This window comes from Monodelphis domestica, chromosome 2, assembly GCF_027887165.1.
Source record: "Monodelphis domestica isolate mMonDom1 chromosome 2, mMonDom1.pri, whole genome shotgun sequence".
Lineage (NCBI taxonomy): Eukaryota > Metazoa > Chordata > Mammalia > Didelphimorphia > Didelphidae > Monodelphis > Monodelphis domestica.
Genome location: NC_077228.1, coordinates 163,304,516 through 163,323,536, shown reverse-complemented (window position 1 = coordinate 163,323,536; position 19,021 = coordinate 163,304,516). Strand labels below are relative to the sequence as shown.

The window sequence follows — 19,021 nt, the reverse complement described above, 5'->3', positions numbered from 1 at the left end:
CGGGGTGGAGGGACGCAGGGAGGGATGAGGCAAAGAAGGGAGCCAGGGAGACAGGAGGGGGGTGGGGGGAAAGGACGTGCACGGGTGGAGAGCAGCGCGCCCTTGGGCAGCGTGGGCGCCAGGTAGGAGCGGGGAGCAGGCGGCGAGGCAGGGCTGAGTGTGTGGCCCGTCGGCCGTGTCCGCGCGTGGCTCTCTGAGGGGGTAGGCGAGTGGGAGGTGGAGGAAAAGAAAGGGGGGTTTTGAAAAAGCCTACAGCACCCGGTATTCCCAGGCGGTCTCCCATCCAAGTACTAACCAGGCCCGACCCTGCTTAGCTTCCGAGATCAGACGAGATCGGGCGCGTTCAGGGTGGTATGGCCGTAGACGCTCACACCCTCTCCCCGCAGCCCCTAGAGCTCGCGCAGCTCGCGACGCCAGCGCCTGGGCCGCCGCCCAGCCCCCCTCGAGCCCGCCAGGCGCCCGCGCCGCTGCCCCTTCGGCCGGCCCGGAGCCACAAGCCTCGCCCCGCCACCAGGTTCAGAAATGCCCAGGGCTTGCGACAGCCGGGGCCCGCCAGCCAGCCGGGAGGAAGGACAGGGTCCCTCTCCGGTCCGCGCCAGACCCCGCGCCCCCGCCGCGCCCCCAACGCGTCCCCGCCACGCCCCCCACCCCGCGCACCGCCTCCCCGCCTCCCCGGACCCCTGACACCGCCACCCAGGGCGCGGACAAGCCAACGCGCTCCCGCCGCCGCCCCACAAGCCGCCTGCGCCTCGTCCTCCACTTGGTCTTCCCAAAGGGCCCTGACCCTGCTCCTCCGCCCAGCCATCCTCCCTGCAGACGGGCATCGCCACCTAGGCCCGGAGGAGGCGGCCTCCCCTCCGCCCCGGTGCCCTCGGCTCTCTGGCCTTCAGCGTCCGGCCCCACCGCCAGGCGCTCCAGGCCCTCCCTGCGTCTCCCAGCTGTCCGGGGCCAAACGGTTTGCCGGTGCGTGGAGAGCTCTGCCTGCTCGCCGCAGCGTGCCGCCCTCCAAGGGCCTCCTTCACCTTTCAAGGGCCAGCACAAAGCCCAGGTCCCTGCCCAGGAAGCCTGTCCGCCACCCTCTTCATTTGGAAACCGGGGTTCCTTCCCTCTGGGACCTGCTTCGCCTCCGTTCTCTCTCCTTCTGCGTCCGGGGTTGGGGCACAGGGGAACACAGCCCGAAGGGTGTGTGTCTCTGTGTGTGTGCTTGTGTGTGCCTGGGTGCGCGCGCGTGTGAGTGTGTGTCAGTGTGTGTGTGTGTGTGTGTGTCAGTGTGTGTGTGTGTGTGTGTGTGTGTAGAGGCGAAGGGACAATGGGGGCCGGAGGGGGACACCGCCGGGGTGGAGGGACGCAGGGAGGGATGAGGCAAAGAAGGGAGCCAGGGAGACAGGAGAGTGGGGTGGGGGGAAAGGACGTGCACGGGTGGAGAGCAGCGCGCCCTTGGGCGGCGCTGGGCGCCAGGTAGGAGCGGGGAGCAGGCGGCGAGGCAGGGCTGAGTGTGTGGCCCGTCGGCCGTGTCCGCGCGTGGCTCTCTGAGGGGGTAGGCGAGTGGGAGGTGGAGGAAAAGAAAGGGGGGTTTTGAAAAAGCCTACAGCACCCGGTATTCCCAGGCGGTCTCCCATCCAAGTACTAACCAGGCCCGACCCTGCTTAGCTTCCGAGATCAGACGAGATCGGGCGCGTTCAGGGTGGTATGGCCGTAGACGCTCACACCCTCTCCCCGCAGCCCCTAGAGCTCGCGCAGCTCGCGACGCCAGCGCCTGGGCCGCCGCCCAGCCCCCCTCGAGCCCGCCAGGCGCCCGCGCCGCTGCCCCTTCGGCCGGCCCGGAGCCACAAGCCTCGCCCCGCCACCAGGTTCAGAAATGCCCAGGGCTTGCGACAGCCGGGGCCCGCCAGCCAGCCGGGAGGAAGGACAGGGTCCCTCTCCGGTCCGCGCCAGACCCCGCGCCCCCGCCGCGCCCCCAACGCGTCCCCGCCACGCCCCCCACCCCGCGCACCGCCTCCCCGCCTCCCCGGACCCCTGACACCGCCACCCAGGGCGCGGACAAGCCAACGCGCTCCCGCCGCCGCCCCACAAGCCGCCTGCGCCTCGTCCTCCACTTGGTCTTCCCAAAGGGCCCTGACCCTGCTCCTCCGCCCAGCCATCCTCCCTGCAGACGGGCATCGCCACCTAGGCCCGGAGGAGGCGGCCTCCCCTCCGCCCCGGTGCCCTCGGCTCTCTGGCCTTCAGCGTCCGGCCCCACCGCCAGGCGCTCCAGGCCCTCCCTGCGTCTCCCAGCTGTCCGGGGCCAAACGGTTTGCCGGTGCGTGGAGAGCTCTGCCTGCTCGCCGCAGCGTGCCGCCCTCCAAGGGCCTCCTTCACCTTTCAAGGGCCAGCACAAAGCCCAGGTCCCTGCCCAGGAAGCCTGTCCGCCACCCTCTTCATTTGGAAACCGGGGTTCCTTCCCTCTGGGACCTGCTTCGCCTCCGTTCTCTCTCCTTCTGCGTCCGGGGTTGGGGCACAGGGGAACACAGCCCGAAGGGTGTGTGTCTCTGTGTGTGTGCTTGTGTGTGCCTGGGTGCGCGCGCGTGTGAGTGTGTGTCAGTGTGTGTGTGTGTGTGTGTGTGTCAGTGTGTGTGTGTGTGTGTGTCAGTGTGTGTGTGTGTGTGTGTGTCAGTGTGTGTGTGTGTGTGTGTGTGTGTGTAGAGGCGAAGGGACAATGGGGGCCGGAGGGGGACACCGCCGGGGTGGAGGGACGCAGGGAGGGATGAGGCAAAGAAGGGAGCCAGGGAGACAGGAGGGGGGTGGGGGGAAAGGACGTGCACGGGTGGAGAGCAGCGCGCCCTTGGGCGGCGCTGGGCGCCAGGTAGGAGCGGGGAGCAGGCGGCGAGGCAGGGCTGAGTGTGTGGCCCGTCGGCCGTGTCCGCGCGTGGCTCTCTGAGGGGGTAGGCGAGTGGGAGGTGGAGGAAAAGAAAGGGGGGTTTTGAAAAAGCCTACAGCACCCGGTATTCCCAGGCGGTCTCCCATCCAAGTACTAACCAGGCCCGACCCTGCTTAGCTTCCGAGATCAGACGAGATCGGGCGCGTTCAGGGTGGTATGGCCGTAGACGCTCACACCCTCTCCCCGCAGCCCCTAGAGCTCGCGCAGCTCGCGACGCCAGCGCCTGGGCCGCCGCCCAGCCCCCCTCGAGCCCGCCAGGCGCCCGCGCCGCTGCCCCTTCGGCCGGCCCGGAGCCACAAGCCTCGCCCCGCCACCAGGTTCAGAAATGCCCAGGGCTTGCGACAGCCGGGGCCCGCCAGCCAGCCGGGAGGAAGGACAGGGTCCCTCTCCGGTCCGCGCCAGACCCCGCGCCCCCGCCGCGCCCCCAACGCGTCCCCGCCACGCCCCCCACCCCGCGCACCGCCTCCCCGCCTCCCCGGACCCCTGACACCGCCACCCAGGGCGCGGACAAGCCAACGCGCTCCCGCCGCCGCCCCACAAGCCGCCTGCGCCTCGTCCTCCACTTGGTCTTCCCAAAGGGCCCTGACCCTGCTCCTCCGCCCAGCCATCCTCCCTGCAGACGGGCATCGCCACCTAGGCCCGGAGGAGGCGGCCTCCCCTCCGCCCCGGTGCCCTCGGCTCTCTGGCCTTCAGCGTCCGGCCCCACCGCCAGGCGCTCCAGGCCCTCCCTGCGTCTCCCAGCTGTCCGGGGCCAAACGGTTTGCCGGTGCGTGGAGAGCTCTGCCTGCTCGCCGCAGCGTGCCGCCCTCCAAGGGCCTCCTTCACCTTTCAAGGGCCAGCACAAAGCCCAGGTCCCTGCCCAGGAAGCCTGTCCGCCACCCTCTTCATTTGGAAACCGGGGTTCCTTCCCTCTGGGACCTGCTTCGCCTCCGTTCTCTCTCCTTCTGCGTCCGGGGTTGGGGCACAGGGGAACACAGCCCGAAGGGTGTGTGTCTCTGTGTGTGTGCTTGTGTGTGCCTGGGTGCGCGCGCGTGTGAGTGTGTGTCAGTGTGTGTGTGTGTGTGTGTGTCAGTGTGTGTGTGTGTGTGTGTGTCAGTGTGTGTGTGTGTGTGTGTCAGTGTGTGTGTGTGTGTGTGTGTGTGTGTAGAGGCGAAGGGACAATGGGGGCCGGAGGGGGACACCGCCGGGGTGGAGGGACGCAGGGAGGGATGAGGCAAAGAAGGGAGCCAGGGAGACAGGAGGGGGGTGGGGGGAAAGGACGTGCACGGGTGGAGAGCAGCGCGCCCTTGGGCGGCGCTGGGCGCCAGGTAGGAGCGGGGAGCAGGCGGCGAGGCAGGGCTGAGTGTGTGGCCCGTCGGCCGTGTCCGCGCGTGGCTCTCTGAGGGGGTAGGCGAGTGGGAGGTGGAGGAAAAGAAAGGGGGGTTTTGAAAAAGCCTACAGCACCCAGTATTCCCAGGCGGTCTCCCATCCAAGTACTAACCAGGCCCGACCCTGCTTAGCTTCCGAGATCAGACGAGATCGGGCGCGTTCAGGGTGGTATGGCCGTAGACGCTCACACCCTCTCCCCGCAGCCCCTAGAGCTCGCGCAGCTCGCGAGGCCAGCGCCTGGGCCGCCGCCCAGCCCCCCTCGAGCCCGCCAGGCGCCCGCGCCGCTGCCCCTTCGGCCGGCCCGGAGCCACAAGCCTCGCCCCGCCACCAGGTTCAGAAATGCCCAGGGCTTGCGACAGCCGGGGCCCGCCAGCCAGCCGGGAGGAAGGACAGGGTCCCTCTCCGGTCCGCGCCAGACCCCGCGCCCCCGCCGCGCCCCCAACGCGTCCCCGCCACGCCCCCCACCCCGCGCACCGCCTCCCCGCCTCCCCGGACCCCTGACACCGCCACCCAGGGCGCGGACAAGCCAACGCGCTCCCGCCGCCGCCCCACAAGCCGCCTGCGCCTCGTCCTCCACTTGGTCTTCCCAAAGGGCCCTGACCCTGCTCCTCCGCCCAGCCATCCTCCCTGCAGACGGGCATCGCCACCTAGGCCCGGAGGAGGCGGCCTCCCCTCCGCCCCGGTGCCCTCGGCTCTCTGGCCTTCAGCGTCCGGCCCCACCGCCAGGCGCTCCAGGCCCTCCCTGCGTCTCCCAGCTGTCCGGGGCCAAACGGTTTGCCGGTGCGTGGAGAGCTCTGCCTGCTCGCCGCAGCGTGCCGCCCTCCAAGGGCCTCCTTCACCTTTCAAGGGCCAGCACAAAGCCCAGGTCCCTGCCCAGGAAGCCTGTCCGCCACCCTCTTCATTTGGAAACCGGGGTTCCTTCCCTCTGGGACCTGCTTCGCCTCCGTTCTCTCTCCTTCTGCGTCCGGGGTTGGGGCACAGGGGAACACAGCCCGAAGGGTGTGTGTCTCTGTGTGTGTGCTTGTGTGTGCCTGGGTGCGCGCGCGTGTGAGTGTGTGTCAGTGTGTGTGTGTGTGTGTGTGTGTGTAGAGGCGAAGGGACAATGGGGGCCGGAGGGGGACACCGCCGGGGTGGAGGGACGCAGGGAGGGATGAGGCAAAGAAGGGAGCCAGGGAGACAGGAGAGTGGGGTGGGGGGAAAGGACGTGCACGGGTGGAGAGCAGCGCGCCCTTGGGCGGCGCTGGGCGCCAGGTAGGAGCGGGGAGCAGGCGGCGAGGCAGGGCTGAGTGTGTGGCCCGTCGGCCGTGTCCGCGCGTGGCTCTCTGAGGGGGTAGGCGAGTGGGAGGTGGAGGAAAAGAAAGGGGGGTTTTGAAAAAGCCTACAGCACCCGGTATTCCCAGGCGGTCTCCCATCCAAGTACTAACCAGGCCCGACCCTGCTTAGCTTCCGAGATCAGACGAGATCGGGCGCGTTCAGGGTGGTATGGCCGTAGACGCTCACACCCTCTCCCCGCAGCCCCTAGAGCTCGCGCAGCTCGCGAGGCCAGCGCCTGGGCCGCCGCCCAGCCCCCCTCGAGCCCGCCAGGCGCCCGCGCCGCTGCCCCTTCGGCCGGCCCGGAGCCACAAGCCTCGCCCCGCCACCAGGTTCAGAAATGCCCAGGGCTTGCGACAGCCGGGGCCCGCCAGCCAGCCGGGAGGAAGGACAGGGTCCCTCTCCGGTCCGCGCCAGACCCCGCGCCCCCGCCGCGCCCCCAACGCGTCCCCGCCACGCCCCCCACCCCGCGCACCGCCTCCCCGCCTCCCCGGACCCCTGACACCGCCACCCAGGGCGCGGACAAGCCAACGCGCTCCCGCCGCCGCCCCACAAGCCGCCTGCGCCTCGTCCTCCACTTGGTCTTCCCAAAGGGCCCTGACCCTGCTCCTCCGCCCAGCCATCCTCCCTGCAGACGGGCATCGCCACCTAGGCCCGGAGGAGGCGGCCTCCCCTCCGCCCCGGTGCCCTCGGCTCTCTGGCCTTCAGCGTCCGGCCCCACCGCCAGGCGCTCCAGGCCCTCCCTGCGTCTCCCAGCTGTCCGGGGCCAAACGGTTTGCCGGTGCGTGGAGAGCTCTGCCTGCTCGCCGCAGCGTGCCGCCCTCCAAGGGCCTCCTTCACCTTTCAAGGGCCAGCACAAAGCCCAGGTCCCTGCCCAGGAAGCCTGTCCGCCACCCTCTTCATTTGGAAACCGGGGTTCCTTCCCTCTGGGACCTGCTTCGCCTCCGTTCTCTCTCCTTCTGCGTCCGGGGTTGGGGCACAGGGGAACACAGCCCGAAGGGTGTGTGTCTCTGTGTGTGTGCTTGTGTGTGCCTGGGTGCGCGCGCGTGTGAGTGTGTGTCAGTGTGTGTGTGTGTGTGTGTGTCAGTGTGTGTGTGTGTGTGTGTGTCAGTGTGTGTGTGTGTGTGTGTCAGTGTGTGTGTGTGTGTGTGTGTGTGTGTAGAGGCGAAGGGACAATGGGGGCCGGAGGGGGACACCGCCGGGGTGGAGGGACGCAGGGAGGGATGAGGCAAAGAAGGGAGCCAGGGAGACAGGAGGGGGGTGGGGGGAAAGGACGTGCACGGGTGGAGAGCAGCGCGCCCTTGGGCGGCGCTGGGCGCCAGGTAGGAGCGGGGAGCAGGCGGCGAGGCAGGGCTGAGTGTGTGGCCCGTCGGCCGTGTCCGCGCGTGGCTCTCTGAGGGGGTAGGCGAGTGGGAGGTGGAGGAAAAGAAAGGGGGGTTTTGAAAAAGCCTACAGCACCCAGTATTCCCAGGCGGTCTCCCATCCAAGTACTAACCAGGCCCGACCCTGCTTAGCTTCCGAGATCAGACGAGATCGGGCGCGTTCAGGGTGGTATGGCCGTAGACGCTCACACCCTCTCCCCGCAGCCCCTAGAGCTCGCGCAGCTCGCGAGGCCAGCGCCTGGGCCGCCGCCCAGCCCCCCTCGAGCCCGCCAGGCGCCCGCGCCGCTGCCCCTTCGGCCGGCCCGGAGCCACAAGCCTCGCCCCGCCACCAGGTTCAGAAATGCCCAGGGCTTGCGACAGCCGGGGCCCGCCAGCCAGCCGGGAGGAAGGACAGGGTCCCTCTCCGGTCCGCGCCAGACCCCGCGCCCCCGCCGCGCCCCCAACGCGTCCCCGCCACGCCCCCCACCCCGCGCACCGCCTCCCCGCCTCCCCGGACCCCTGACACCGCCACCCAGGGCGCGGACAAGCCAACGCGCTCCCGCCGCCGCCCCACAAGCCGCCTGCGCCTCGTCCTCCACTTGGTCTTCCCAAAGGGCCCTGACCCTGCTCCTCCGCCCAGCCATCCTCCCTGCAGACGGGCATCGCCACCTAGGCCCGGAGGAGGCGGCCTCCCCTCCGCCCCGGTGCCCTCGGCTCTCTGGCCTTCAGCGTCCGGCCCCACCGCCAGGCGCTCCAGGCCCTCCCTGCGTCTCCCAGCTGTCCGGGGCCAAACGGTTTGCCGGTGCGTGGAGAGCTCTGCCTGCTCGCCGCAGCGTGCCGCCCTCCAAGGGCCTCCTTCACCTTTCAAGGGCCAGCACAAAGCCCAGGTCCCTGCCCAGGAAGCCTGTCCGCCACCCTCTTCATTTGGAAACCGGGGTTCCTTCCCTCTGGGACCTGCTTCGCCTCCGTTCTCTCTCCTTCTGCGTCCGGGGTTGGGGCACAGGGGAACACAGCCCGAAGGGTGTGTGTCTCTGTGTGTGTGCTTGTGTGTGCCTGGGTGCGCGCGCGTGTGAGTGTGTGTCAGTGTGTGTGTGTGTGTGTGTGTGTGTAGAGGCGAAGGGACAATGGGGGCCGGAGGGGGACACCGCCGGGGTGGAGGGACGCAGGGAGGGATGAGGCAAAGAAGGGAGCCAGGGAGACAGGAGAGTGGGGTGGGGGGAAAGGACGTGCACGGGTGGAGAGCAGCGCGCCCTTGGGCGGCGCTGGGCGCCAGGTAGGAGCGGGGAGCAGGCGGCGAGGCAGGGCTGAGTGTGTGGCCCGTCGGCCGTGTCCGCGCGTGGCTCTCTGAGGGGGTAGGCGAGTGGGAGGTGGAGGAAAAGAAAGGGGGGTTTTGAAAAAGCCTACAGCACCCGGTATTCCCAGGCGGTCTCCCATCCAAGTACTAACCAGGCCCGACCCTGCTTAGCTTCCGAGATCAGACGAGATCGGGCGCGTTCAGGGTGGTATGGCCGTAGACGCTCACACCCTCTCCCCGCAGCCCCTAGAGCTCGCGCAGCTCGCGAGGCCAGCGCCTGGGCCGCCGCCCAGCCCCCCTCGAGCCCGCCAGGCGCCCGCGCCGCTGCCCCTTCGGCCGGCCCGGAGCCACAAGCCTCGCCCCGCCACCAGGTTCAGAAATGCCCAGGGCTTGCGACAGCCGGGGCCCGCCAGCCAGCCGGGAGGAAGGACAGGGTCCCTCTCCGGTCCGCGCCAGACCCCGCGCCCCCGCCGCGCCCCCAACGCGTCCCCGCCACGCCCCCCACCCCGCGCACCGCCTCCCCGCCTCCCCGGACCCCTGACACCGCCACCCAGGGCGCGGACAAGCCAACGCGCTCCCGCCGCCGCCCCACAAGCCGCCTGCGCCTCGTCCTCCACTTGGTCTTCCCAAAGGGCCCTGACCCTGCTCCTCCGCCCAGCCATCCTCCCTGCAGACGGGCATCGCCACCTAGGCCCGGAGGAGGCGGCCTCCCCTCCGCCCCGGTGCCCTCGGCTCTCTGGCCTTCAGCGTCCGGCCCCACCGCCAGGCGCTCCAGGCCCTCCCTGCGTCTCCCAGCTGTCCGGGGCCAAACGGTTTGCCGGTGCGTGGAGAGCTCTGCCTGCTCGCCGCAGCGTGCCGCCCTCCAAGGGCCTCCTTCACCTTTCAAGGGCCAGCACAAAGCCCAGGTCCCTGCCCAGGAAGCCTGTCCGCCACCCTCTTCATTTGGAAACCGGGGTTCCTTCCCTCTGGGACCTGCTTCGCCTCCGTTCTCTCTCCTTCTGCGTCCGGGGTTGGGGCACAGGGGAACACAGCCCGAAGGGTGTGTGTCTCTGTGTGTGTGCTTGTGTGTGCCTGGGTGCGCGCGCGTGTGAGTGTGTGTCAGTGTGTGTGTGTGTGTGTGTGTGTCAGTGTGTGTGTGTGTGTGTGTCAGTGTGTGTGTGTGTGTCAGTGTGTGTGTGTGTGTGTGTGTGTGTGTAGAGGCGAAGGGACAATGGGGGCCGGAGGGGGACACCGCCGGGGTGGAGGGACGCAGGGAGGGATGAGGCAAAGAAGGGAGCCAGGGAGACAGGAGAGTGGGGTGGGGGGAAAGGACGTGCACGGGTGGAGAGCAGCGCGCCCTTGGGCGGCGCTGGGCGCCAGGTAGGAGCGGGGAGCAGGCGGCGAGGCAGGGCTGAGTGTGTGGCCCGTCGGCCGTGTCCGCGCGTGGCTCTCTGAGGGGGTAGGCGAGTGGGAGGTGGAGGAAAAGAAAGGGGGGTTTTGAAAAAGCCTACAGCACCCGGTATTCCCAGGCGGTCTCCCATCCAAGTACTAACCAGGCCCGACCCTGCTTAGCTTCCGAGATCAGACGAGATCGGGCGCGTTCAGGGTGGTATGGCCGTAGACGCTCACACCCTCTCCCCGCAGCCCTTGAGCTCGCGCAGCTCGCGAGGCCAGCGCCTGGGCCGCCGCCCAGCCCCCCTCGAGCCCGCCAGGCGCCCGCGCCGCTGCCCCTTCGGCCGGCCCGGAGCCACAAGCCTCGCCCCGCCACCAGGTTCAGAAATGCCCAGGGCTTGCGACAGCCGGGGCCCGCCAGCCAGCCGGGAGGAAGGACAGGGTCCCTCTCCGGTCCGCGCCAGACCCCGCGCCCCCGCCGCGCCCCCAACGCGTCCCCGCCACGCCCCCCACCCCGCGCACCGCCTCCCCGCCTCCCCGGACCCCTGACACCGCCACCCAGGGCGCGGACAAGCCAACGCGCTCCCGCCGCCGCCCCACAAGCCGCCTGCGCCTCGTCCTCCACTTGGTCTTCCCAAAGGGCCCTGACCCTGCTCCTCCGCCCAGCCATCCTCCCTGCAGACGGGCATCGCCACCTAGGCCCGGAGGAGGCGGCCTCCCCTCCGCCCCGGTGCCCTCGGCTCTCTGGCCTTCAGCGTCCGGCCCCACCGCCAGGTGCTCCAGGCCCTCCCTGCGTCTCCCAGCTGTCCGGGGCCAAACGGTTTGCCGGTGCGTGGAGAGCTCTGCCTGCTCGCCGCAGCGTGCCGCCCTCCAAGGGCCTCCTTCACCTTTCAAGGGCCAGCACAAAGCCCAGGTCCCTGCCCAGGAAGCCTGTCCGCCACCCTCTTCATTTGGAAACCGGGGTTCCTTCCCTCTGACCTGCTTCGCCTCCGTTCTCTCTCCTTCTGCGTCCGGGGTTGGGGCACAGGGGAACACAGCCCGAAGGGTGTGTGTCTCTGTGTGTGTGCTTGTGTGTGCCTGGGTGCGCGCGCGTGTGAGTGTGTGTCAGTGTGTGTGTGTGTGTCAGTGTGTGTGTGTGTGTGTGTCAGTGTGTGTGTGTGTGTGTGTGTGTGTGTGTAGAGGCGAAGGGACAATGGGGGCCGGAGGGGGACACCGCCGGGGTGGAGGGACGCAGGGAGGGATGAGGCAAAGAAGGGAGCCAGGGAGACAGGAGGGGGGTGGGGGGAAAGGACGTGCACGGGTGGAGAGCAGCGCGCCCTTGGGCGGCGCTGGGCGCCAGGTAGGAGCGGGGAGCAGGCGGCGAGGCAGGGCTGAGTGTGTGGCCCGTCGGCCGTGTCCGCGCGTGGCTCTCTGAGGGGGTAGGCGAGTGGGAGGTGGAGGAAAAGAAAGGGGGGTTTTGAAAAAGCCTACAGCACCCGGTATTCCCAGGCGGTCTCCCATCCAAGTACTAACCAGGCCCGACCCTGCTTAGCTTCCGAGATCAGACGAGATCGGGCGCGTTCAGGGTGGTATGGCCGTAGACGCTCACACCCTCTCCCCGCAGCCCCTAGAGCTCGCGCAGCTCGCGACGCCAGCGCCTGGGCCGCCGCCCAGCCCCCCTCGAGCCCGCCAGGCGCCCGCGCCGCTGCCCCTTCGGCCGGCCCGGAGCCACAAGCCTCGCCCCGCCACCAGGTTCAGAAATGCCCAGGGCTTGCGACAGCCGGGGCCCGCCAGCCAGCCGGGAGGAAGGACAGGGTCCCTCTCCGGTCCGCGCCAGACCCCGCGCCCCCGCCGCGCCCCCAACGCGTCCCCGCCACGCCCCCCACCCCGCGCACCGCCTCCCCGCCTCCCCGGACCCCTGACACCGCCACCCAGGGCGCGGACAAGCCAACGCGCTCCCGCCGCCGCCCCACAAGCCGCCTGCGCCTCGTCCTCCACTTGGTCTTCCCAAAGGGCCCTGACCCTGCTCCTCCGCCCAGCCATCCTCCCTGCAGACGGGCATCGCCACCTAGGCCCGGAGGAGGCGGCCTCCCCTCCGCCCCGGTGCCCTCGGCTCTCTGGCCTTCAGCGTCCGGCCCCACCGCCAGGCGCTCCAGGCCCTCCCTGCGTCTCCCAGCTGTCCGGGGCCAAACGGTTTGCCGGTGCGTGGAGAGCTCTGCCTGCTCGCCGCAGCGTGCCGCCCTCCAAGGGCCTCCTTCACCTTTCAAGGGCCAGCACAAAGCCCAGGTCCCTGCCCAGGAAGCCTGTCCGCCACCCTCTTCATTTGGAAACCGGGGTTCCTTCCCTCTGGGACCTGCTTCGCCTCCGTTCTCTCTCCTTCTGCGTCCGGGGTTGGGGCACAGGGGAACACAGCCCGAAGGGTGTGTGTCTCTGTGTGTGTGCTTGTGTGTGCCTGGGTGCGCGCGCGTGTGAGTGTGTGTCAGTGTGTGTGTGTGTGTGTGTGTGTGTCAGTGTGTGTGTGTGTGTGTGTCAGTGTGTGTGTGTGTGTGTGTGTGTCAGTGTGTGTGTGTGTGTGTGTGTGTGTGTAGAGGCGAAGGGACAATGGGGGCCGGAGGGGGACACCGCCGGGGTGGAGGGACGCAGGGAGGGATGAGGCAAAGAAGGGAGCCAGGGAGACAGGAGGGGGGTGGGGGGAAAGGACGTGCACGGGTGGAGAGCAGCGCGCCCTTGGGCGGCGCTGGGCGCCAGGTAGGAGCGGGGAGCAGGCGGCGAGGCAGGGCTGAGTGTGTGGCCCGTCGGCCGTGTCCGCGCGTGGCTCTCTGAGGGGGTAGGCGAGTGGGAGGTGGAGGAAAAGAAAGGGGGGTTTTGAAAAAGCCTACAGCACCCAGTATTCCCAGGCGGTCTCCCATCCAAGTACTAACCAGGCCCGACCCTGCTTAGCTTCCGAGATCAGACGAGATCGGGCGCGTTCAGGGTGGTATGGCCGTAGACGCTCACACCCTCTCCCCGCAGCCCCTAGAGCTCGCGCAGCTCGCGAGGCCAGCGCCTGGGCCGCCGCCCAGCCCCCCTCGAGCCCGCCAGGCGCCCGCGCCGCTGCCCCTTCGGCCGGCCCGGAGCCACAAGCCTCGCCCCGCCACCAGGTTCAGAAATGCCCAGGGCTTGCGACAGCCGGGGCCCGCCAGCCAGCCGGGAGGAAGGACAGGGTCCCTCTCCGGTCCGCGCCAGACCCCGCGCCCCCGCCGCGCCCCCAACGCGTCCCCGCCACGCCCCCCACCCCGCGCACCGCCTCCCCGCCTCCCCGGACCCCTGACACCGCCACCCAGGGCGCGGACAAGCCAACGCGCTCCCGCCGCCGCCCCACAAGCCGCCTGCGCCTCGTCCTCCACTTGGTCTTCCCAAAGGGCCCTGACCCTGCTCCTCCGCCCAGCCATCCTCCCTGCAGACGGGCATCGCCACCTAGGCCCGGAGGAGGCGGCCTCCCCTCCGCCCCGGTGCCCTCGGCTCTCTGGCCTTCAGCGTCCGGCCCCACCGCCAGGCGCTCCAGGCCCTCCCTGCGTCTCCCAGCTGTCCGGGGCCAAACGGTTTGCCGGTGCGTGGAGAGCTCTGCCTGCTCGCCGCAGCGTGCCGCCCTCCAAGGGCCTCCTTCACCTTTCAAGGGCCAGCACAAAGCCCAGGTCCCTGCCCAGGAAGCCTGTCCGCCACCCTCTTCATTTGGAAACCGGGGTTCCTTCCCTCTGGGACCTGCTTCGCCTCCGTTCTCTCTCCTTCTGCGTCCGGGGTTGGGGCACAGGGGAACACAGCCCGAAGGGTGTGTGTCTCTGTGTGTGTGCTTGTGTGTGCCTGGGTGCGCGCGCGTGTGAGTGTGTGTCAGTGTGTGTGTGTGTGTCAGTGTGTGTGTGTGTGTGTGTGTCAGTGTGTGTGTGTGTGTGTGTGTGTGTGTGTGTAGAGGCGAAGGGACAATGGGGGCCGGAGGGGGACACCGCCGGGGTGGAGGGACGCAGGGAGGGATGAGGCAAAGAAGGGAGCCAGGGAGACAGGAGAGTGGGGTGGGGGGAAAGGACGTGCACGGGTGGAGAGCAGCGCGCCCTTGGGCGGCGCTGGGCGCCAGGTAGGAGCGGGGAGCAGGCGGCGAGGCAGGGCTGAGTGTGTGGCCCGTCGGCCGTGTCCGCGCGTGGCTCTCTGAGGGGGTAGGCGAGTGGGAGGTGGAGGAAAAGAAAGGGGGGTTTTGAAAAAGCCTACAGCACCCGGTATTCCCAGGCGGTCTCCCATCCAAGTACTAACCAGGCCCGACCCTGCTTAGCTTCCGAGATCAGACGAGATCGGGCGCGTTCAGGGTGGTATGGCCGTAGACGCTCACACCCTCTCCCCGCAGCCCCTAGAGCTCGCGCAGCTCGCGACGCCAGCGCCTGGGCCGCCGCCCAGCCCCCCTCGAGCCCGCCAGGCGCCCGCGCCGCTGCCCCTTCGGCCGGCCCGGAGCCACAAGCCTCGCCCCGCCACCAGGTTCAGAAATGCCCAGGGCTTGCGACAGCCGGGGCCCGCCAGCCAGCCGGGAGGAAGGACAGGGTCCCTCTCCGGTCCGCGCCAGACCCCGCGCCCCCGCCGCGCCCCCAACGCGTCCCCGCCACGCCCCCCACCCCGCGCACCGCCTCCCCGCCTCCCCGGACCCCTGACACCGCCACCCAGGGCGCGGACAAGCCAACGCGCTCCCGCCGCCGCCCCACAAGCCGCCTGCGCCTCGTCCTCCACTTGGTCTTCCCAAAGGGCCCTGACCCTGCTCCTCCGCCCAGCCATCCTCCCTGCAGACGGGCATCGCCACCTAGGCCCGGAGGAGGCGGCCTCCCCTCCGCCCCGGTGCCCTCGGCTCTCTGGCCTTCAGCGTCCGGCCCCACCGCCAGGCGCTCCAGGCCCTCCCTGCGTCTCCCAGCTGTCCGGGGCCAAACGGTTTGCCGGTGCGTGGAGAGCTCTGCCTGCTCGCCGCAGCGTGCCGCCCTCCAAGGGCCTCCTTCACCTTTCAAGGGCCAGCACAAAGCCCAGGTCCCTGCCCAGGAAGCCTGTCCGCCACCCTCTTCATTTGGAAACCGGGGTTCCTTCCCTCTGGGACCTGCTTCGCCTCCGTTCTCTCTCCTTCTGCGTCCGGGGTTGGGGCACAGGGGAACACAGCCCGAAGGGTGTGTGTCTCTGTGTGTGTGCTTGTGTGTGCCTGGGTGCGCGCGCGTGTGAGTGTGTGTCAGTGTGTGTGTGTGTGTGTGTGTGTCAGTGTGTGTGTGTGTGTGTCAGTGTGTGTGTGTGTGTGTGTGTGTCAGTGTGTGTGTGTGTGTGTGTGTGTGTGTAGAGGCGAAGGGACAATGGGGGCCGGAGGGGGACACCGCCGGGGTGGAGGGACGCAGGGAGGGATGAGGCAAAGAAGGGAGCCAGGGAGACAGGAGGGGGGTGGGGGGAAAGGACGTGCACGGGTGGAGAGCAGCGCGCCCTTGGGCGGCGCTGGGCGCCAGGTAGGAGCGGGGAGCAGGCGGCGAGGCAGGGCTGAGTGTGTGGCCCGTCGGCCGTGTCCGCGCGTGGCTCTCTGAGGGGGTAGGCGAGTGGGAGGTGGAGGAAAAGAAAGGGGGGTTTTGAAAAAGCCTACAGCACCCGGTATTCCCAGGCGGTCTCCCATCCAAGTACTAACCAGGCCCGACCCTGCTTAGCTTCCGAGATCAGACGAGATCGGGCGCGTTCAGGGTGGTATGGCCGTAGACGCTCACACCCTCTCCCCGCAGCCCCTAGAGCTCGCGCAGCTCGCGACGCCAGCGCCTGGGCCGCCGCCCAGCCCCCCTCGAGCCCGCCAGGCGCCCGCGCCGCTGCCCCTTCGGCCGGCCCGGAGCCACAAGCCTCGCCCCGCCACCAGGTTCAGAAATGCCCAGGGCTTGCGACAGCCGGGGCCCGCCAGCCAGCCGGGAGGAAGGACAGGGTCCCTCTCCGGTCCGCGCCAGACCCCGCGCCCCCGCCGCGCCCCCAACGCGTCCCCGCCACGCCCCCCACCCCGCGCACCGCCTCCCCGCCTCCCCGGACCCCTGACACCGCCACCCAGGGCGCGGACAAGCCAACGCGCTCCCGCCGCCGCCCCACAAGCCGCCTGCGCCTCGTCCTCCACTTGGTCTTCCCAAAGGGCCCTGACCCTGCTCCTCCGCCCAGCCATCCTCCCTGCAGACGGGCATCGCCACCTAGGCCCGGAGGAGGCGGCCTCCCCTCCGCCCCGGTGCCCTCGGCTCTCTGGCCTTCAGCGTCCGGCCCCACCGCCAGGCGCTCCAGGCCCTCCCTGCGTCTCCCAGCTGTCCGGGGCCAAACGGTTTGCCGGTGCGTGGAGAGCTCTGCCTGCTCGCCGCAGCGTGCCGCCCTCCAAGGGCCTCCTTCACCTTTCAAGGGCCAGCACAAAGCCCAGGTCCCTGCCCAGGAAGCCTGTCCGCCACCCTCTTCATTTGGAAACCGGGGTTCCTTCCCTCTGGGACCTGCTTCGCCTCCGTTCTCTCTCCTTCTGCGTCCGGGGTTGGGGCACAGGGGAACACAGCCCGAAGGGTGTGTGTCTCTGTGTGTGTGCTTGTGTGTGCCTGGGTGCGCGCGCGTGTGAGTGTGTGTCAGTGTGTGTGTGTGTGTGTGTGTGTCAGTGTGTGTGTGTGTGTGTGTGTGTGTGTAGAGGCGAAGGGACAATGGGGGCCGGAGGGGGACACCGCCGGGGTGGAGGGACGCAGGGAGGGATGAGGCAAAGAAGGGAGCCAGGGAGACAGGAGGGGGGTGGGGGGAAAGGACGTGCACGGGTGGAGAGCAGCGCGCCCTTGGGCGGCGCTGGGCGCCAGGTAGGAGCGGGGAGCAGGCGGCGAGGCAGGGCTGAGTGTGTGGCCCGTCGGCCGTGTCCGCGCGTGGCTCTCTGAGGGGGTAGGCGAGTGGGAGGTGGAGGAAAAGAAAGGGGGGTTTTGAAAAAGCCTACAGCACCCAGTATTCCCAGGCGGTCTCCCATCCAAGTACTAACCAGGCCCGACCCTGCTTAGCTTCCGAGATCAGACGAGATCGGGCGCGTTCAGGGTGGTATGGCCGTAGACGCTCACACCCTCTCCCCGCAGCCCCTAGAGCTCGCGCAGCTCGCGAGGCCAGCGCCTGGGCCGCCGCCCAGCCCCCCTCGAGCCCGCCAGGCGCCCGCGCCGCTGCCCCTTCGGCCGGCCCGGAGCCACAAGCCTCGCCCCGCCACCAGGTTCAGAAATGCCCAGGGCTTGCGACAGCCGGGGCCCGCCAGCCAGCCGGGAGGAAGGACAGGGTCCCTCTCCGGTCCGCGCCAGACCCCGCGCCCCCGCCGCGCCCCCAACGCGTCCCCGCCACGCCCCCCACCCCGCGCACCGCCTCCCCGCCTCCCCGGACCCCTGACACCGCCACCCAGGGCGCGGACAAGCCAACGCGCTCCCGCCGCCGCCCCACAAGCCGCCTGCGCCTCGTCCTCCACTTGGTCTTCCCAAAGGGCCCTGACCCTGCTCCTCCGCCCAGCCATCCTCCCTGCAGACGGGCATCGCCACCTAGGCCCGGAGGAGGCGGCCTCCCCTCCGCCCCGGTGCCCTCGGCTCTCTGGCCTTCAGCGTCCGGCCCCACCGCCAGGCGCTCCAGGCCCTCCCTGCGTCTCCCAGCTGTCCGGGGCCAAACGGTTTGCCGGTGCGTGGAGAGCTCTGCCTGCTCGCCGCAGCGTGCCGCCCTCCAAGGGCCTCCTTCACCTTTCAAGGGCCAGCACAAAGCCCAGGTCCCTGCCCAGGAAGCCTGTCCGCCACCCTCTTCATTTGGAAACCGGGGTTCCTTCCCTCTGGGACCTGCTTCGCCTCCGTTCTCTCTCCTTCTGCGTCCGGGGTTGGGGCACAGGGGAACACAGCCCGAAGGGTGTGTGTCTCTGTGTGTGTGCTTGTGTGTGCCTGGGTGCGCGCGCGTGTGAGTGTGTGTCAGTGTGTGTGTGTGTGTGTGTGTGTGTAGAGGCGAAGGGACAATGGGGGCCGGAGGGGGACACCGCCGGGGTGGAGGGACGCAGGGAGGGATGAGGCAAAGAAGGGAGCCAGGGAGACAGGAGAGTGGGGTGGGGGGAAAGGACGTGCACGGGTGGAGAGCAGCGCGCCCTTGGGCGGCGCTGGGCGCCAGGTAGGAGCGGGGAGCAGGCGGCGAGGCAGGGCTGAGTGTGTGGCCCGTCGGCCGTGTCCGCGCGTGGCTCTCTGAGGGGGTAGGCGAGTGGGAGGTGGAGGAAAAGAAAGGGGGGTTTTGAAAAAGCCTACAGCACCCGGTATTCCCAGGCGGTCTCCCATCCAAGTACTAACCAGGCCCGACCCTGCTTAGCTTCCGAGATCAGACGAGATCGGGCGCGTTCAGGGTGGTATGGCCGTAGACGCTCACACCCTCTCCCCGCAGCCCCTAGAGCTCGCGCAGCTCGCGAGGCCAGCGCCTGGGCCGCCGCCCAGCCCCCCTCGAGCCCGCCAGGCGCCCGCGCCGCTGCCCCTTCGGCCGGCCCGGAGCCACAAGCCTCGCCCCGCCACCAGGTTCAGAAATGCCCAGGGCTTGCGACAGCCGGGGCCCGCCAGCCAGCCGGGAGGAAGGACAGGGTCCCTCTCCGGTCCGCGCCAGACCCCGCGCCCCCGCCGCGCCCCCAACGCGTCCCCGCCACGCCCCCCACCCCGCGCACCGCCTCCCCGCCTCCCCGGACCCCTGACACCGCCACCCAGGGCGCGGACAAGCCAACGCGCTCCCGCCGCCGCCCCACAAGCCGCCTGCGCCTCGTCCTCCACTTGGTCTTCCCAAAGGGCCCTGACCCTGCTCCTCCGCCCAGCCATCCTCCCTGCAGACGGGCATCGCCACCTAGGCCCGGAGGAGGCGGCCTCCCCTCCGCCCCGGTGCCCTCGGCTCTCTGGCCTTCAGCGTCCGGCCCCACCGCCAGGCGCTCCAGGCCCTCCCTGCGTCTCCCAGCTGTCCGGGGCCAAACGGTTTGCCGGTGCGTGGAGAGCTCTGCCTGCTCGCCGCAGCGTGCCGCCCTCCAAGGGCCTCCTTCACCTTTCAAGGGCCAGCACAAAGCCCAGGTCCCTGCCCAGGAAGCCTGTCCGCCACCCTCTTCATTTGGAAACCGGGGTTCCTTCCCTCTGGGACCTGCTTCGCCTCCGTTCTCTCTCCTTCTGCGTCCGGGGTTGGGGCACAGGGGAACACAGCCCGAAGGGTGTGTGTCTCTGTGTGTGTGCTTGTGTGTGCCTGGGTGCGCGCGCGTGTGAGTGTGTGTCAGTGTGTGTGTGTGTGTGTGTGTGTGTAGAGGCGAAGGGACAATGGGGGCCGGAGGGGGACACCGCCGGGGTGGAGGGACGCAGGGAGGGATGAGGCAAAGAAGGGAGCCAGGGAGACAGGAGAGTGGGGTGGGGGGAAAGGACGTGCACGGGTGGA

The 19,021-nt window shown here is 69.9% G+C and overlaps 1 protein-coding gene and 14 non-coding genes across 15 annotated transcripts in view; 1 reads left to right on the top strand and 14 right to left on the bottom strand.

Annotated features, from left to right (window-relative positions):
* Positions 1-246: 246 nt before the first annotated feature.
* LOC130457807 (5S ribosomal RNA) lies at positions 247-365 on the bottom strand. The gene has a single exon (XR_008917081.1). It is a non-coding gene; the product is annotated as a 5S ribosomal RNA (ribosomal RNA).
* Positions 354-19,021, top strand: part of LOC103104467 (mucin-19-like) — a 43,822-nt gene continuing 25,154 nt past the window's right edge. The window contains exons 1-14 of the mRNA XM_056814631.1: positions 354-963; positions 1,723-2,384; positions 3,107-3,683; positions 4,489-5,150; positions 5,801-6,377; positions 7,183-7,844; positions 8,495-9,071; positions 9,875-10,450; positions 11,233-11,802; positions 12,614-13,275; positions 13,974-14,550; positions 15,358-16,019; positions 16,696-17,272; positions 18,008-18,669. Of these exons, the coding sequence (XP_056670609.1) occupies positions 354-963; positions 1,723-2,384; positions 3,107-3,683; positions 4,489-5,150; positions 5,801-6,377; positions 7,183-7,844; positions 8,495-9,071; positions 9,875-10,450; positions 11,233-11,802; positions 12,614-13,275; positions 13,974-14,550; positions 15,358-16,019; positions 16,696-17,272; positions 18,008-18,669 (8,613 nt within the window). The remainder of the gene's footprint in view (positions 964-1,722; positions 2,385-3,106; positions 3,684-4,488; positions 5,151-5,800; positions 6,378-7,182; positions 7,845-8,494; positions 9,072-9,874; positions 10,451-11,232; positions 11,803-12,613; positions 13,276-13,973; positions 14,551-15,357; positions 16,020-16,695; positions 17,273-18,007; positions 18,670-19,021) is intronic.
* LOC130457796 (5S ribosomal RNA) lies at positions 1,583-1,701 on the bottom strand. The gene has a single exon (XR_008917070.1). It is a non-coding gene; the product is annotated as a 5S ribosomal RNA (ribosomal RNA).
* Positions 2,967-3,085, bottom strand: LOC130457786 (5S ribosomal RNA). The gene has a single exon (XR_008917060.1). It is a non-coding gene; the product is annotated as a 5S ribosomal RNA (ribosomal RNA).
* On the bottom strand, positions 4,349-4,467 carry LOC130457835 (5S ribosomal RNA). Its single transcript, XR_008917105.1, has one exon. It is a non-coding gene; the product is annotated as a 5S ribosomal RNA (ribosomal RNA).
* LOC130457775 (5S ribosomal RNA) lies at positions 5,661-5,779 on the bottom strand. Its single transcript, XR_008917049.1, has one exon. It is a non-coding gene; the product is annotated as a 5S ribosomal RNA (ribosomal RNA).
* LOC130457834 (5S ribosomal RNA) lies at positions 7,043-7,161 on the bottom strand. Its single transcript, XR_008917104.1, has one exon. It is a non-coding gene; the product is annotated as a 5S ribosomal RNA (ribosomal RNA).
* LOC130457764 (5S ribosomal RNA) lies at positions 8,355-8,473 on the bottom strand. Its single transcript, XR_008917038.1, has one exon. It is a non-coding gene; the product is annotated as a 5S ribosomal RNA (ribosomal RNA).
* Positions 9,735-9,853, bottom strand: LOC130457753 (5S ribosomal RNA). The gene has a single exon (XR_008917027.1). It is a non-coding gene; the product is annotated as a 5S ribosomal RNA (ribosomal RNA).
* On the bottom strand, positions 11,086-11,204 carry LOC130457742 (5S ribosomal RNA). The gene has a single exon (XR_008917016.1). It is a non-coding gene; the product is annotated as a 5S ribosomal RNA (ribosomal RNA).
* Positions 12,474-12,592, bottom strand: LOC130457833 (5S ribosomal RNA). The gene has a single exon (XR_008917103.1). It is a non-coding gene; the product is annotated as a 5S ribosomal RNA (ribosomal RNA).
* Positions 13,834-13,952, bottom strand: LOC130457731 (5S ribosomal RNA). Its single transcript, XR_008917012.1, has one exon. It is a non-coding gene; the product is annotated as a 5S ribosomal RNA (ribosomal RNA).
* On the bottom strand, positions 15,218-15,336 carry LOC130457720 (5S ribosomal RNA). Its single transcript, XR_008917004.1, has one exon. It is a non-coding gene; the product is annotated as a 5S ribosomal RNA (ribosomal RNA).
* Positions 16,556-16,674, bottom strand: LOC130457832 (5S ribosomal RNA). The gene has a single exon (XR_008917102.1). It is a non-coding gene; the product is annotated as a 5S ribosomal RNA (ribosomal RNA).
* On the bottom strand, positions 17,868-17,986 carry LOC130457708 (5S ribosomal RNA). The gene has a single exon (XR_008916994.1). It is a non-coding gene; the product is annotated as a 5S ribosomal RNA (ribosomal RNA).